Raw genomic sequence first — 17,617 nt, 5'->3', positions numbered from 1 at the left:
TTATTTTCTTGGTTCTTTCTGTAAAGTCACATAGAAGGGTAATGATACAATAATAAAAATAATTTCATTCTCACGACGTTTCGGCCACAATGTACTTTACCGAAAGAACCAATAATATGAATCCCTGCATTTACGATAGCTTTAAATTCAACGATCAATTATTTGCGATTTCTGCGTGAAACGTTACGAATGTAGTTGACAACTCTTTGTCAAAAAACGATGATGGATTACTAAAAAAAACAACGTAATTTCAGGCCCACTGCCTGAGACGCCCAAATGTTGTATTGTTTTATGGTTGAGAAATAAATAACTGCTTATTGAATAAATTTAACTAGACAGAGAATGTAAGAATTAAATATTATAAATTATAGCCATTTATGAACCGATCAGATGGATGAAGGACATGGGTTCACCATGTTGGTGGTTGGGGTTGTATGAACATACTTCACCACGCTGGTCACTATAGATCAGTTCAGAAACCACTCTCCACTCGTGTTAGCCGTGGTTGAGCATCGAACTCAGATTTGCCAGGTTCATAACGCAGTGCGCGAACCACTGGAGCGCCACTCCACCCCGTTTATGAATTATTCAAACTACATTACAAATGATGTTGAAAAGTAATGAATAAATAAGTACACGTGGTATTTGTGCAATTCTTATGGCACACAGGTTATCACAAAGTCACGATGGTTATGCTTCATTGGCTGTAAGGAACATTTCCATCTTGAGTCTACTGCAGAACTGGCAATGGTTAAGTTCAGGCTAATGGAGCGAGGATTCTACAAACTAAAGAGCACGAAATTAAAAATATGGTAAAAATAAGGAAAACAAGAAATGTATGGTTGAATGAAACTACAGCTGTGATTCGCGACTAATCAATCTGGTGGGTTAGTCGTGGTCGATTCATTGCATCCTTACTGTTGTAGCATGGGTTTTATGTTGCACCTTTAAAGACGTGCGGTGAGAAGCTGAAGCTGTGGAATGGTAAGGGACAACCTCCCACATTGGATAGCAGCTCGGGTTTTTTTAAAATCAAGGTCGAAGTGAAGGTGGTGTAGGTGAAACGTTGTTTTTTTTTAAAATTGGGTCTTCAGTGTGTGTTGTGGGATGGGCCCTCATCCAGCAGCGGATTGACAAAATGTAAATACATGCATTGTCGTGTTTAAAGTATGTCACATTAGCATCTCTTGACCGATGAACGTCCAAGTCCCTTGAACTCTTTGGCACAGCTTTTGCACACAAATGGTCATGTCTCCATTTAATCAAATAGACTTTTCCAGGAATCTCAGCACATAGAACCACATGCACTATTTTATTTAAAGGCAAATGTGATTGGTCGACAAAGCCCTCCCACGTGGCGGCAAATTCTCCCGTGCGATTGACTGCACGGCCCATCTCACCATGCGCCTGCACTGTAACCAAGACGATGGGTCCTGTAAGCGTGGCACTTTTAAAGAGCTCAGAATTGCTTATCCTCCCCCATCTGGCATGGAAAGCGTTAATGGCACACGCACACACACACGCGCGCACACACACGCGCGCGCACACACACGCGCGCGTGCGCGCACGTGACCACGGGACCTGAGCAGATGGCGAAGTGAAGCGTTGCTCAATTATGTGATGTCCAATTTAATTGAACGGCAAAACGCATCAAACTCGGGCCTTTTCTGTGCCCAGCCACCCCAATGGACACACATCATCAATCACATTTTGACAAGGAGGCTTCGGTAGAAATGTGCACATCAGTGAGCATTTACATATCAAGAAAAGCAACATTTGCTATCCGTCGAGTTGGGACGAGTGTTAAGATTAGCGTTGTGTTTTTAGAGCAAGGACTGCAGTTGCTACTGGATGGGAATTAGTGGTCAGTAAGCATTGTTTATAGATAACGCAAGGGTTCGGAATTTATGAGTAATAAAAGGCCTATTCTTCATTCTTAAAACTATGTATTTTTTTTACAACCTTTTGTCAAGGCATCCCTATGGTGTGTCAGTAATGTTTTTTTTTTAACCATACTTCACACTAGTCAGCGTGGGTTGGGGTGTTGCCATGGTGTCATGGTTAGCACACTGGACATGCAATCCAAATATTGCAGGTTCCATCTCCCGGCGTAGAAGGTGGAGCAAATGGAAAGTCTCATAACTCCCTCCAGCTCTATCCACCAAGTAGCAGACCTCCGATTAGCGCGGTTTGCTACGTACCGTGCTAAAGAAGTTCAACATACATACAACATGCATACATAAAACATACATAGATACAGTTAGTCGATCAGCAAGTGGCATGCGATTGGGAAAAGTGTGGATACTCCCACCTCTTCCAAGATGTTAGGCCATCATGGAAAAGTAGGCCAAATGTCCTATAGAACTCCCTGTAGGGGAGGCCCATCTGCCAGCGGTGGGGTGAGCAAGCAAATGCGGGGGCTGTACCTTTACTTCACCACCATGGTCAGTGTGGGTTGGTGAAAGTGATCGGTTCAGAGATCAACTCGCCGCTGTTAGCCGTCGCTGGAAAACAAACTCAGGCAAAAAACTGGATTTACAAAGAATTGCGCTGACCACTGTACTACTGCTCAATCTACTCTTAACCCTGTTATGAATGGCTTGCAAATATCTTTAGTTAAGTGCAAAATTAGGAAGACATTTCCTAAATCTTGAAAGAAAATACTGTATATCACCATTAACATCAATTGTAAATGTCTGCAAGGCTAAGTACGGTACTGTAATGTAATTTCAAAGCATTAAGACACGGAAACATTACGTGCTAAATTGTGTTATCAACACCTCCGAGTTATATAACATGTATAATAACAGAGCACTTCAATTTCGTGTGGTGCCTATTACTCATGGCCGTTAAACTTTGTAGTTTTATCCCATAACTGAAAGCACATGCCACACCAATGAGCCGGAGACCTCACCACTTATAACTACAGTAGTCTGTTTTAAGTTAATATTTAGCTAATTAAATCATTCCGCATAAAAGATCCCAATTATTTTATCTGGACAATTTTGGCCTTGTTTTAAATTCATATCGATCAGGACAAAGATCTATCACCCAATCAAGTCATTAAGATCCCTTTGTATTCTACATATTTTGCACAAATACAGGGTGTTTCAAAATGATGGACCGATTTGAAATTGCTATATCTCTGCAACTACGAACCGCCCATGAATGAAACTCTTACCACTTGAAAGGGCGGGGCATGGAGAGGGCGGGGCATCGCGAGGGCGGGGCATAGAGAGGGCGGGGCATAGAGAGGGCGGGGCATCGCGAGGGCGGGGCATAGAGTTTCAAATGATCACCGCTAGATGCCTCTCCCAACGCAACAAACAGACCCTAGCCTCAGTCATTCTCAAGATGGCGACCCCGCAACACAAGGCGTTTTGCGTTCTGCAGTTCAGCAAGACGTTTTAACGGCGTTGTAGCATTGATCCGCCAACGTCAAAGAGCATTCGTCGTTGGTACCGACAATTTGAGGAAACGGGCTGTTTATGTAAGGGGAAGAGCACAGGCGACCACGCGCCTCAGAGGAAAACGTGAGAAGAGAGGCGTTTGGGACGAATTAAACTATTGTCTCGATGTTGTCCGTACAGCAGGTGGAGGGCACATAGAGCATTTATAAAATGGTTAGTAAAACTTGATAACTCATTAAAGCGTTTGTAACTTTTCGTGTAAATGTAACATGTTTCCATCATGAAATATACTGTTTTGAAATTGTGTCCATAGTTTTCATACACCCTGTATATGGCATTGTCCTTGTCTCCATTTAATGAAATGGGTCAAGTAATTAACACGTAGGCTTTCGCGACCAATATTATTCATAATATAGGTGTTTGGGTCAGATCGCGTTATTTATAAATGTGTCGTAACCCTCCACCACCCGACAAGGCCAAACCATAAAAAATGTGTCACGTTTTTCAAAGGACAAAATAATTAACTCATTTAGCCCACCGGTGTGCTGTAGAGAGAATCAACAGCATAAAAAAAAAATTGAGTAGTTCGACGTTTCGCTGATAATTACAATCAGCTTTATCGGGCAAGAATGGTGAAGCTCTCCTGTTGCTTCCGGTCTTAAATAGAGCAGCATCAGGGTGATGTCATCATTTAATTAAATTCAATCTGGTGCAGTGATTCGAGGCAAAGAGGAGGAGGGGGTATTGTAATTATATAGATTGGTAATCATTCAATTGTTATTCATTGGTATTTGTTTCCCTTATAAGGAATTGTGATTGTATTTATTCAATAACTAGCAGGAAGTACCCGGCGTTGCCCGGGTTTTAAAAATATTTCAAAACTACTCTTAATAATGTAACTGCAGTGCGTACTGACTGTGGTGGTACCTGCTTTCACTGCAGCAGTGCATACTGTGGTGGTACCTGCTATGATTACAGCAGTACATGCTGACTCTATAGCAGTATTTATGGACTGTATAGCACAAAGTACTCACCTGTCAGAGTGGCGTGGTGAGGCCTAGTCCCGTGCAGAGCCTCCGGCCTCGCCTAGATTACCCAGCCGGCCAAAGTGTCACCTTGGCAGGCTGGGGTTGGGCTGCTACCCCTGCCCCCCCCCCCCCCCAGCCACGATCTCCTCGGCCGCTCTGCAGTAATAAATAATAAGTATAACCCGTAAAAACAAAGTTTTTCACTATAAATTCTTTATATGCGTGGCAGCGAACTTAATATAAAGGATTTAAAAATATATTCGCCTGTGAAGGACGCGGGGATCGATCCTGCGACCTTTGGCATGGGAAGCGAGGGCGCTACCAACTGCGCTACTCCGCCACGCCCTCGATGAACGGGCCAATCGCAGCGCTAGGAAAACCAAACGGACCAATCGTGTCTCGCAAATCCCTCACATTTCGTCCAATGAAACTGCGTATGGTCCGGCGACACACAGACAGACAGACACACACACAGACAGACAGATTTGCGATTTTATATATATAGATACGCTTTGGCTGTGTCGGGTGGTGGAGGGTTATGACACATTTATATATAACGCGATCTGACCCAAAAACCTATATTATGGGTCAAGTAATTGTTGGAAATTCCACTGTGCCTCATGCGACCTGATGTGGGGGTAGAGGGTGTTAGGGGTGGATCCTATTCTCCTAATTAATTTCGACAATGAATTCATTTTAGCCACACTTTTATGATAATAAAGACACCGATTATGGGAAACTATGTTGGGGTGATTCATATCCATGGACAAGCGGGAATAATAATATAAATGTGCGCGGATGCTCGTGAAATAGGAATCATGCAGTGCACATAATTGCAAAAAATGATGAATTTCTTGTCACTTCCAAATTAATTATATTATTCGTGAGAAAGCACATATATGAAGAATCAATTTGCCAATAACAGCACATCTATCCATCAATTCTAGCACACTTATAATAGGAAGAGCAGATAATAGGATTACAGATAATAAGAATTTCAATGTATTAGTTGTTCCACTGGAACACAATGGGGCTTAGAAAAAATGTGAATCTTCCTATTCACTTTGGGACCCTGTGGGCAGTGTCAAGATATGCAATTATAAAAAAAAGGCATTTCCCATTGTGGCGTAATATAGATGTGTTGTTTCATATTCTAGATTTGAAGCTTTCGTGACTGCAAGGATTCATACTCTTAGTTCTTTCGGTAAAGTCACGTAGGTAAAAAATGAAATTAAAATTAATAAAAAATAAAATAATAAAAATCACGACGCTGTTTGATATTCAAACACCAAATAGACAAGGCATCGTCTCCATTAACCGAATATAATTTTGGTAAAGAGAGATGCTAAAAATATGCTTCGATAATGTATGCGGTGCTTTAAACCGATAGGCCTGCACCAGAGAAACTCTTTCATGGCGTTGTCTCACCAGTGCTAGGCCAAAGGCCACCTAAAGACAAGCAATACAAGGAAAATGCAAACAACCAACAGCATGAACAGCTTGGGTTAAGCAGTTATAGCTTTAGTATAGCTTTAGTATCAATACATTGATTATCATTGGTTATCATCTTAACACCTGTATTCATGCCAGAAAGGGTAAAGCTTTTTTTCACATTCACATATTCCTATTCATCAATTGTTGGGTGAAAGTGTGGTAACGGTGGCAGGCAATTTCCAGAATTTTTCTTTCATACCGTACTTAAGGGAACGCAATGTGTTTTTTTGCTATCTCATCAAAATGTCACCCTGGCTCGGTTCTCATTTTCCAAAGATGTGCTTTAAATGCTAATTTTATATCTAAGCTGAGCTTGGAGTGTTACTCCCCTTCTTATGTGTGGTTTTATCCGGGTGCTTGAATTTCCTCCCACAAGCCACTCACTCATTAACGGAATTGGCCAACCTCCCCAAGACAGAATCCTTGTGGGAAAGCACCTTTAGACCCAGTGAGGCTTTCCTGGGTAAATAATTACCTCTCGTATGAGTCACTGAGATAAATAAATGACAAAACCATGTGCTTGGGTGGATGTGTGAAAAAATCTAAACATTACTTAAAAATGCATGCTTAAAAAAAATGTTAACGCTTATATGGGACTATCGTTTTTAATGGAAAAAATAACGCATAATACACTGAAACATGATAACAAATGTTTGTTAAAAGTCAAAGAGTCTCCAATTGTTCGCCATCGTTGTCAACGCTTTCATGGAATCTTCTCCAGGTGATCTGAAACTAAAAAACTGAAAACTGTCGTGTGGTATTGTTGAAAATGATCGGAAGTGTTAACACTCTTTTGGATCACCCTGCATATGCAAGGACGTATAAGTGTGTTTACACTGGGATAATTCATGTAAATGTATGGATATATTTGTACATATTTACGAGCCTTGAGACCAAATCACCTGCAATGCCTGTTCTCAAGATATCTCAGAAGCTGAGTGGGGTGTAAGACTGGAGAGCAATTGGATGGGCAAACACCAATGTCGTAGCATGTGTTGTAGGCTGTGGGGCTACGTCATGGACAGCAGAAAACAGTACAACAAGATCCATCGTTGTCCTGTATTTATACGCTCCAACCTCTACGCTCCCCGCATTCACCAACCAGCACCGAAAACCCTTGCAAATGAGATGTTCCAACTTTTAAGGGATTATACAATTTATATATAAAACTAAAGTACACGTAGGCTGTCGCGACCAATGTTATTCGTAATAAAGGTTTTTGTGGTTAGATATGAAAAGTATATTGTATTCTTGGTTCTTACGGTAAAGTCACGTTACTTTACCGAAAGAACCAAGAATATGAATCCCTGCAGTCACGAATGCTTTAAATCGAAAAGTATATTGTTAAAAAGTATGGTCAAATAATCACTATGACCCCAAACAGCCTTATCCAGCATATAACCCTTTCCAGCAGTGGATTAATAAAAGGACTGTACACATTAATGAAAGGACTGCACACATGCTTATTCTTGAACATCTGCAATTGGGCATTACGCAGGAATATTGAATACTATTAAATGTAGCCGTATAATGGCATTTACAATGAATGTCTGAGTGAAGCCCTGTGGAATTGAACCTTGACCACTTCACATTCAATTTCAACAGCGATGATGCTAACAGCAGCGATGAGCAAAGCATGTTTTCAGATTCAAAATTCAGACTTAACGGTTCATTCCAGTAATTCGATGAATTGCCATGATTCGACTCAAGGAAGACTTAACTTTTTTCAACATTGCGGTCACTAGTGGCTGTAGATGGACCCATTCCATGCGACATGTATGGATACAAAAATACGTCACACATTCAAAATCAATGCATGTATTGAGAATGTAAGAATCAATACTGATGAATTGATGCATTATTACATTTTGGGTGCACGCAGTCATCGTGTTCGATGTGATTTATAATTGCTATAATCTTTTGCAGTTAAGTTTCTTCTCGGTTTGGTCAAGGTCTCCCTTTGGAACTACACTGTCAAGTTTCAATTGACTGTCATCTGCTTATAATCAAGGATTTATTTTACTAGATGTATATAAAAAAATGTATTCTATATGACACAGCATGTGTGAATAATGTTAAAAACATTCCTGCGGAGGGAGCTGGTAGGAACGTTGGGTTGCTCGGTCAATGACCAGGGTCAACGGCGGCGTGATGTATTCCGCAAATATGGCCGACTGTGAGGGCGGGCACAAGCCGGCGTGAGTAGGTTAAACGTTGAGTTTTATAAGGGCACCACGGGGTGACCAGCCCCTCCCCACCCAGCCCCACCCCTCCCACCCCCAACCCAGCCCCACCCTCCCCACCCAGCCCCTCCCCACCCAGCCCCTCCCATTTTTTGATGCACGACGGACGGACACAATAATCCCCTTTGGGCTAGTGTAACCAGGAGGTTCCTACCAGTATAAATAACGAATAATTTAAAGCCCTTGAGTCAAGTCACTGCTGCATGAAGGCCTCCCCAATCCATTGTTGGTCATGGGGATTGTTTAACTATACCACTTTGCCCGGATCAAATTGAGATGGAGAAGTCACAGACTTATACGGAGAACTTCACACTGACAGAGGAATCCGAGACTCACGTAGAGACTTTCACACTTACAGAGATCCTTAGAGTCACATAGAGACTTTCACACTTACAGAGATCCTACGACTCGCATAGAGGCCTTCACATTGAAATAGAGATCCTTAGATTCGCAGAGACCTTCACACTGACATTACAGAACATTAGACTCGCATAGCGATCTTCACACTTACATTATAGATCCTTAGACTCGCATAGAGACCCACAGACTTAGAAACCTACAGATAAATAACTGTGCACGCCTGCGATCTGCATGGACACGCCACTGCTGGTGTACGGACCTACACTCGAGAAAACTCAAAGACAACCCCCCTAAGCATGTCAATTGGCCTACTCTTCCACAACGGCCAGATTTGTATTTTTCTTCTTAAAGAGTTGGGTGTACCCACACTTTACCCCACCACCACCGCACCGTGCAGAGGCTTCACGAAGACAACCTTAGATGTTTCGCTGCCGCTGCTGAGCGGCCGACTTGACCATGCACACACACACCCACGCGCGTCCGGCAATCAAATCAAACGCACGCACGGGGAACACCGCCGTCGCGTGAACAGATTGCCACGATGTCCATGCGGGCCACTGACCCACGCCGGCCGATGTCCTTGGACGCCGATGCCTGTCGCCTCGCTCGCCTCTGTCCGCAGACCCCGAGTGTCCACCACCACCACCATCACCGCCACCACCGCCGCAGTCACCGTCGTCATCGCCGCCTTCGTCGTCTCTCGTTCTCTCCTCGTCGTCCGTGCAGGCCGGAGTCACCGAGAATCGGACCGACTGCGCCATGCCGCTCTGCGTGTGGATCTTTGGCTGTGGAGCAGGGGACGCAGGAGAGAGGAGGGGGGGGGTGAGAGCGCGCCGCGAACCAGGCGGAACACCAAGTTCGATTCCAGCTCACGGACAACACCGGGAGACGAACACCTTGAACCGGTCCTGGGAATTTCATCCCCCTCCCCTAGGTCAGCTCGGCCTCAAATGAGTACCTGGGAGAGAACAAAGACGGCCGGGGACGTGGTTTGCTGGCCTGTACCCCACAAGCCCTCGTGTGCCGTGTCGGTCTTCGTAGGTGCTGCTCGCTAACAGCACTTGCCCCCCCCCCCCAAATATCTACAATGCAGTTCTTTGTCTTTGTGGCTGCGATGTGATGGCACACAACACATGACGATCCGTGCAGGGAATTACACACGCGCGCATGTGTGTGTACAAGGTACACCGTCTGTGTGTATAGACGCGCGCATGTGTACGCGCAGTATTGTGTAGTGCGCGCGTATATGCAATAGTGTGTGAAACACAATTATGCGTAGGGGCATTTAAGATATGTGCTGACGATAACAGTGCAATTATGCATGCACATGCACAGTAGGTCTATTGTGCAACGCATTAATCCAAAGCGGCGGTTAAAGAGACGCATACAATGACGCGAATATTGTGGTACAATTAAATATGCGTAGCAGCTCTTGCAGACACTTGCACATACGCGGACAAATATAGCGCGCGCTTACATTCCCCTTGAATTGTAACTACGCTGTGTTGAATTATGCGATCCGCAACGTATTACGGTACTGTTGGATGTCCACACTCAATGGACATACTCTAGTGTACAAGCACGGACACGTAAGGCTTGCTGCATGCGTGCATTCTGTGCACAACGCCGAATGCAGTTGTGTACCAGAAGCACACACGATGACACGTGGGCATGCCTGCAGTTTAAACATAGATGTCACTGTACACCAGCAAGGGAGTTTACAATTATGGACCGCGTTTTGGGATACACATACACAATTGTGTACACATACACCGTTGTGTATGTGTGTATGTATCACAAATTGTACGTGTGTGTGTGTCACATACACAATTGTGTACGCGTGTGTATCACACATATATAATTGTGTGTGAATGTGATACGCGCATACACAATTGTGTGTATGTGTGATACACACACTGTGTGTATGTGTGTGTGTATATCACTATGTGTGTGTGTCACACACATACACGATTGTGTGTGTATGTGTGTGTGTATATCACAATTTGTGTGTATGTGTGTGATACACACAGTGTGTGTATGTGTGTGTCACGCACATACACAATTGTGTGTGTATGTGTGTGATACACACACTGTGTGTATGTGTGTGTGTGTTACACAGCGTTTAAACAAAGACATGCACGGAGCAGTGAAGGGGATTTAAACAGATACACATTTACAATATTTTTGACACACTTTGGGCCGCACGTGCAGTACTAGAACGCGTGTCGCTGTCCACACTGTGTGGTACTGTACATGTCGTGTGTGTGTGTGTGCTGTATTTACCGAATTGATAACATCACACAATGAAGCTTCCACTTAAAGATATATATAGAAGCGTGTGTGTGTGTGCTCTTACGTTCACCGGGTTATGTGCAACATTGTCATGTAGACATTATACCCAGATACACGCACGCATGAGTATTTTACTGCAAGCGTGTGTGATATAGTATAGTACATACACTATGTACACTCAACATTGTATATGTAGACACGATGCATATATACACACACACGTGCATGCACACGTGACGCAAACGTGGGTTAAATTCGGAACACCAAATCCCGAAATCATAAACGCATACACACAAACACATCCGCAAGGTCCCAAATTCACATTCCAATCACACGACACAGAATTCTCTCTCTGTCTCTCTCTCTCTCACCTTGGCAGAATGAGAAGCAGCAGCCGCTACAGCAGCACAAAACCGATGTCATTTAGCTGTGCACACACATGCCGAGTGTGAGTGTGTGCGCACAATGTGGTGTGGACATGCAAATTGCGAGAGAGAGAGATCTGCGTTCAAGTCTCGCCCGATGTTCAGTGTTGCCGGAGCATGGCTGGCTGGGCTCGTAGCTGCGTTGAGTGAGGAGGGAATGGGCTGTGAGCTTGAGAATGGAAGAGGAGTAGGAGGGGGGGGCATTGGCTGTGGTGGTGGTGATGATGATGAGGGGCGTGGAGAGTGCCAGCTGGGAATGTGTGTTGTGTTGTGTGGCAGGGAAGAGTGTGTGTGTGCGTTTTTGTGTTGTGTTGTGCACTGGTGTGTGTGTGTTGTGGTGTGCACTGGTGTGTTGTGTTGTTCACTGATGTGTGTGTGTGTTGTGTACTGGTGTGTGTGTGTGTTGTGTACTGGTGTGTGTGTTGTGGTGTGCACTGGTGTGTGTGTTGTGTACTGGTGTGTGTGTGTGTTGTGGTGTGCACTGGTGTGTTGTGGTGTTCACTGGTCTGTGTGTATGAGTGTGTGTGTGTTTTTGTGTGTCTGTGTGTGTATGTCTGTGTGTGTGTGTTTGTGTCTGTATGTTTGCGTGTGTGTCTGTGTGTGTGTATGCGCGCGGGGGAGTGGTAGTGTAGCAACGAACCCGGTGACCCGAGTTCGATTCTCGTTCACCGCCACCAACACCGGTGGCGATTATCTGAGCCTCCCCTAGGTCGACTCAGCCTCAAATGAGTACCTGGTCGAGTGTGTAAACATCGTCACTGGGGAGACAAAGGCGGCCGGGCGTGGGGCTGTCTTGCCCCAACAGTCTGTTACAGGCTATACGGGGGATCTTTGTCTTTGTTGTGGTGTGCACTGTGGGGCCGTCCATAAATGACGTCACGCGATTTTGAACGATTTTTACCGCCCCCCTTCGTCACACGGCGTCACAAAAAGTCAGACCCCCCCCCCTCAAATATGACGTCACAAAGCTCTGCCACCCCCTATAAATAAAACATGCTTCAAATTTAATGTGGCGCTGCACTCTGATGTTGTAGGAGAAAACATGTATTAAAAAGTATTTTTTAATTAAGTAGAACGTGTTGTCTAGATCTATTTAAAGTTGCGCATTTTTATGTGACGTCACATTTCTCACCCCCCCCCCTCGTCACACATCGTCACAAATGTCTGATCCGCCCCCCCCTAGGTGCGTGATGTCATTTATGGACGGCCCCTATGAAGTACTACTGTTTATTTATGATGTACTTATATGATTGACGTGATGATGGTTTGTGACTCGCATCACGCACCGGCATGAATCAGTATCAACTGGAATTCAAATCTATGTTTCGAAGCTCCTCGTATCTGCAAATAGACATTGGTAATTAATGGACATGGATAATAGACATTGATAATAGATTTTGACTTAAAACTTTCGTGACTGCAGGAATTAATATGCTTGGTTCTTTCGGGAAAGTCACGTGGATAGAAAATACAAATAAATAAACAAAAATTTAATTGAAAATTAAGGTAAAAAATACCCCACGACGTTTCGATCGCAACACAAGCGGTCTTCATCTTTTTCCTCCGCCTGATGAAGACCGCTTGTGTTGCGATCGAAACGTCGTGAGTTTTTGAGCCTTTTTTATTTATTTATTTTAAAAAAATTCTATCTACATGACTTTACCGACAGAACCAATAACATGATAATAGATTTGGATAATAGACATGGGTTATACTGGTAGGAACGAAGTGGACCAGCCTACAATAGATTATATCGTCCGTCCGTTTGTCCGTTTGTCCGTCCGTCCGTCCGTGTAGCAACATCGCCCCCTACTGCAAACACTTGGCATGACCCTACAAAAACCTTTAGACTCTGTGAGGCTTTCCTGGCTAAACAAGTGTAACATTCCCTTATAATTCCCTCAGATAGCTTTTAATTAAAACATTTAAATTAATGAGGCTTTCCTGGCTAAACACGTGTAACATTCCCTTATAATTCCCTGAGATAGCTTTTAATTAAAACTTTGAAATTAAATAAAAAAAACTCACAGTGCCCTAAAGCCTACAGCTAGGCCTAAAGCCTAGAACTAGGCCTCAAAGTCTCCCTTCGTATCGTACCCCCGCGTGTGTGCAAGGGAGTCAATGTTTAACAATGTTACATTCCCTGATGCTTTTAAATAGAAACATTTAAAATTAAAGCTTTTACATGAATAATAAAAACATTTAAATTAAAAATTAACTCACGGCGGCCTAAAGCCTACAGCTAGGCCTCAAGCCTCGAACAACGCCTCAAACTCTCCCTTCGTATCGTTCCCCCGCGTGTGTGCAAGGGAGTTAATGTTTAACAATGTTACATTCCCTGATGTTTTTTAATAGAAACATTTACATTTAAAGATTTTACATTAAAAACAACTCCCTACCCCATCCTCGTCGGCGGCTTTCCAGCCTAGAGCCAGGCCTGGGAATCTCTCCCCCGCTAGGGGTGTATTGGGCGGGGCTACAGCGGCAGGGGGCGGGGCTACGCGGGGCTGGGCGGGGCAACGGCGGCAGGGGGCATGGGCACGAGGTGGAGGGCGGGGCTACGCGGGGTTGGGGCAGGGTTACGGCGGTAAGGGGCGGGGCAACGAGCTGGGGCCGGGGACACCGAGATGGGGCGGGGCCACGGGTGGCCGGGGCGGAGTTACGCGGGTGGAGGGCGGGGCCACGGGGCATCCACTTATTGGCGGCCATTTTTTGCCATTTCATTTTATTATAGCCATTCAATTGTTCATTCCTACCAGCCCACCCCGCAGGGTCCTGTTAGATATGCATAATTGATATTGATAATATACATTGATTTGATATTTTCTTTCTTTCTTATATACAAATGTCATTGTTTGTCTGTTTGTGGTCGCACACTTGCGAAGGATTTGGCTCTCAAACGGTGGGGTTTTCGTAAAAAAGAAAATTGCCAGGTAACACGCCGTAAGCCCCGTGGTGAGCAAGCGCTATTCATTTTCCCATCCCTCAACTTTAAAGTAGTTAAATTAACGATTTAGTGCGATTTGTATTTACCTACCCACGCTCGACCATACCAAGTCACACGTGTTCGGTGGGGGTGTGGGGGACATTTTCTTTAGCGTAAAAAATGCAATAAAAATAGACAACACGCTGAGGTAAATTATTCACAGTGTGATGCCCCCCCCCCCCCCGATGCGTGCAGTTACTACTATACAATCAGTAGATGCTACCACTATAGCCTCTATATATCACTGCGGAGCGGGTGGGGGGATCGTGGCTGGGGGGGGGGGCTAGCAGCCTCGCCCGAGCCTGCCAAGGTGCTACAGCAGAGGTGTAGGGAATTCCAACAAGACCTACATCTCTGCTTTATTGATCAAGGCTTATGATACCATCAGTAGGCCTGGGCTCTGGGTTGTTCTTCGTGATTTCGGAGTCCCTGACACTCTGCTCACGATCTGTAAGGACCTTCATGATGGTGAGCAGGCCCGGGTAAAACTATGTGGCCGGGAGTCAGAGCCATTCCCTGTACACCTTGGGGTGCGACAGGGATGTCCTCTAGCTCCCACATTATTTAACATCTATTTCGACCACGTAGTTTGTGAAGCCTTCAATAGATGCTCGGGTGCGGTCAAGGGATGGCTGCCTATTGCTCAACCATGTTATGTATGCCGATGATCTGGTAATTGCTGCTCACTCAGAGGAGGAGTTGGAGGCACTGCTGCTGAACCTGGAGCTTGCCACTAAGAGGTGGGGCCTTACCATCAGCCCGACCAAAACCAAGCACCTGCCTGTGTATTTTGTACCATCGGACAATCCACCCACACACCTCCCACAGTTGTGGAGAGAGTGTAGAGTTTCCCATACCTGGCCAGTGTGCTTATGACCAGCTCTGGTTTAACAGCAGAGGTGTCACTCCAAATCAGTCGAGCGGCATTATCTTCTTTGGTTCTTTTCGGTTAAGTCACGTCTAAAAATAAAATAATAAATTAAAATAAAATAACATATTACGACGTTTCGATTGCAACACAAGCAATCATCATCAGGCATAAAAGAAATAGCAACAAAAATCTAACTAGAAAAAACTATAGTCAGACATACAAGCAGACAGACATCACAACGGCACACAGAGAGAGGAGCAAGCTGACAACGCGGCACGGGCACGCAAGCCTGAAAATTAGGAGGCAGGCACACGAAAATTAAATAACCTAGTAAAATATCGAAATGTAATGTAATACAACACAGAAAGTCGGTTAACACACAATTAACGCATAGCCTGGTTGATTACGTGTTTCAAAATTTGCTAAGTTAGAATTTTAAGTGTGAGCAACAAAAATCTAACTAGTAAACTATAGACAGACATACAAGCAGACAGACATCACAACGGCACACAGAGAGAGGACACACATCGGCACAAAGAGAGGGGTCGTTTCTGTGACGGTCCCTTAAATATAGAGAGGAGGGGGTGGGGACGGGGAGAGGGAGAGGGCGGAGAGAATCAAGCATATCAAAGACTGCATGCCAACGTACCCTATTGTACGTAAACTGACAACGCGGCACGGGAGCGCAAGCCTGAAAATTAGGAGACAGGCACAACGAAAATTAAATAACCTAGTAAAATATCGAAATGTGATGTAATACAACACAGAGAGTCGGTTAACACACAATTAACGCATATCCTGGTTGATTACGTGTTTCAAAATTTGCTAAGTTAGAATTTTAAGTGTGAAAATTCCAAGGAGAGCACACAGGCAGAGAGAACAAATAGCCAGAAAGAAAAAGGATAAGTTTAAAACTTCCCCGTAGAAGTGGTTCAATCTTAATTTAGGAGCTTTCGTGACTGCAGGAATTATTCTTTGGTTCTTTTCGGTTAAGTCACGTCTAAAAATAAAATAATAAATTAAAATAAAATAACATATTACGACGTTTCGATTGCAACACAAGCAATCATCATCAGGCATAAAAGAAATAGCAACAAAAATCTAACTAGAAAAAACTATAGACAGACATACAAGCAGACAGACATCACAACAGCACACAGAGAGAGGAGCAAGCTGACAACGCGGCACGGGCACGCAAGCCTGAAAATTAGGAGGCAGGCACACGAAAATTAAATAACCTAGTAAAATATCGAAATGTAATGTAATACAACACAGAGAGTCGGTTAACACACAATTAACGCATAGCCTGGTTGATTACGTGTTTCAAAATTTGCTAAGTTAGAATTTTGTCTGTCTGCTTGTATGTCTGTCTATAGTTTACTAGTTAGATTTTTGTTGCTCACACTAAAAATTCTAACTTAGCAAATTTTGAAACACGTAATCAACCAGGCTATGCGTTAATTGTGTGTTAACCGACTCTCTGTGTTGTATTACATTACATTTCGATATTTTACTAGGTTATTTAATTTTCGTGTGCCTGCCTCCTAATTTTCAGGCTTGCGTGCCCGTGCCGCGTTGTCAGCTTGCTCCTCTCTCTGTGTGCCGTTGTGATGTCTGTCTGCTTGTATGTCTGTCTATAGTTTTTTCTAGTTAGATTTTTGTTGCTATTTCTTTTATGCCTGATGATGATTGCTTGTGTTGCAATCGAAACGTCGTAATATGTTATTTTATTTTAATTTATTATTTTATTTTTAGACGTGACTTAACCGAAAAGAACCAAAGAATAATTCCTGCAGTCACGAAAGCTCCTAAATTAAGATTGAACCACTTCTACGGGGAAGTTTTAAACTTATCCTTTTTCTTTCTGGCTATTTGTTCTCTCTGCCTGTGTGCTCTCCTTGGAATTTTCACACTTAAAATTCTAACTTAGCAAATTTTGAAACACGTAATCAACCAGGATATGCGTTAATTGTGTGTTAACCGACTCTCTGTGTTGAATTACATCACATTTCGATATTTTACTAGGTTATTTAATTTTCGTTGTGCCTGTCTCCTAATTTTCAGGCTTGCGCTCCCGTGCCGCGTTGTCAGTTTACTTACAATAGGGTACGTTGGCGTGCAGTCTTTGATATGCTTGATTCTCTCCGCCCTCTCCCTCTCCCCGTCCCCACCCCCTCCTCTCTATATTTAAGGGACCGTCACAGAAACGACCCCTCTCTTTGTGCCGATGTGTGTCCTCTCTCTGTGTGCCGTTGTGATGTCTGTCTGCTTGTATGTCTGTCTATAGTTTACTAGTTAGATTTTTGTTGCTCACACTTAAAATTCTAACTTAGCAAATTTTGAAACACGTAATCAACCAGGCTATGCGTTAATTGTGTGTTAACCGACTCTCTGTGTTGTATTACATTACATTTCGATATTTTACTAGGTTATTTAATTTTCGTGTGCCTGCCTCCTAATTTTCAGGCTTGCGTGCCCGTGCCGCGTTGTCAGCTTGCTCCTCTCTCT

The 17,617-nt window shown here is 43.8% G+C and overlaps 1 protein-coding gene across 1 annotated transcript in view; it reads right to left on the bottom strand.

Moving 5' to 3' along the window:
- LOC144732341 (solute carrier family 12 member 4-like) overlaps positions 1 to 11,687 on the bottom strand; it is a 62,476-nt gene extending 50,789 nt beyond the window's left edge. The window contains exons 1-2 of the mRNA XM_078613819.1: positions 11,199 to 11,687; positions 9,098 to 9,320 (exon numbers count right to left, since the gene is read on the bottom strand). Of these exons, the coding sequence (XP_078469945.1) occupies positions 9,098 to 9,296 (199 nt within the window). The 5' untranslated portion in view covers positions 9,297 to 9,320; positions 11,199 to 11,687. The remainder of the gene's footprint in view (positions 1 to 9,097; positions 9,321 to 11,198) is intronic.
- Positions 11,688 to 17,617: the final 5,930 nt, after the last annotated feature.

Source organism: Lampetra planeri, chromosome 42, assembly GCF_965212315.1.
Source record: "Lampetra planeri chromosome 42, kcLamPlan1.2.h2, whole genome shotgun sequence".
Taxonomy (NCBI): Eukaryota; Metazoa; Chordata; class Hyperoartia; order Petromyzontiformes; family Petromyzontidae; genus Lampetra; species Lampetra planeri.
The sequence above is the reverse complement of the archived record's forward strand: the minus strand, read 5'-3'. Positions and strand labels throughout refer to the sequence as shown.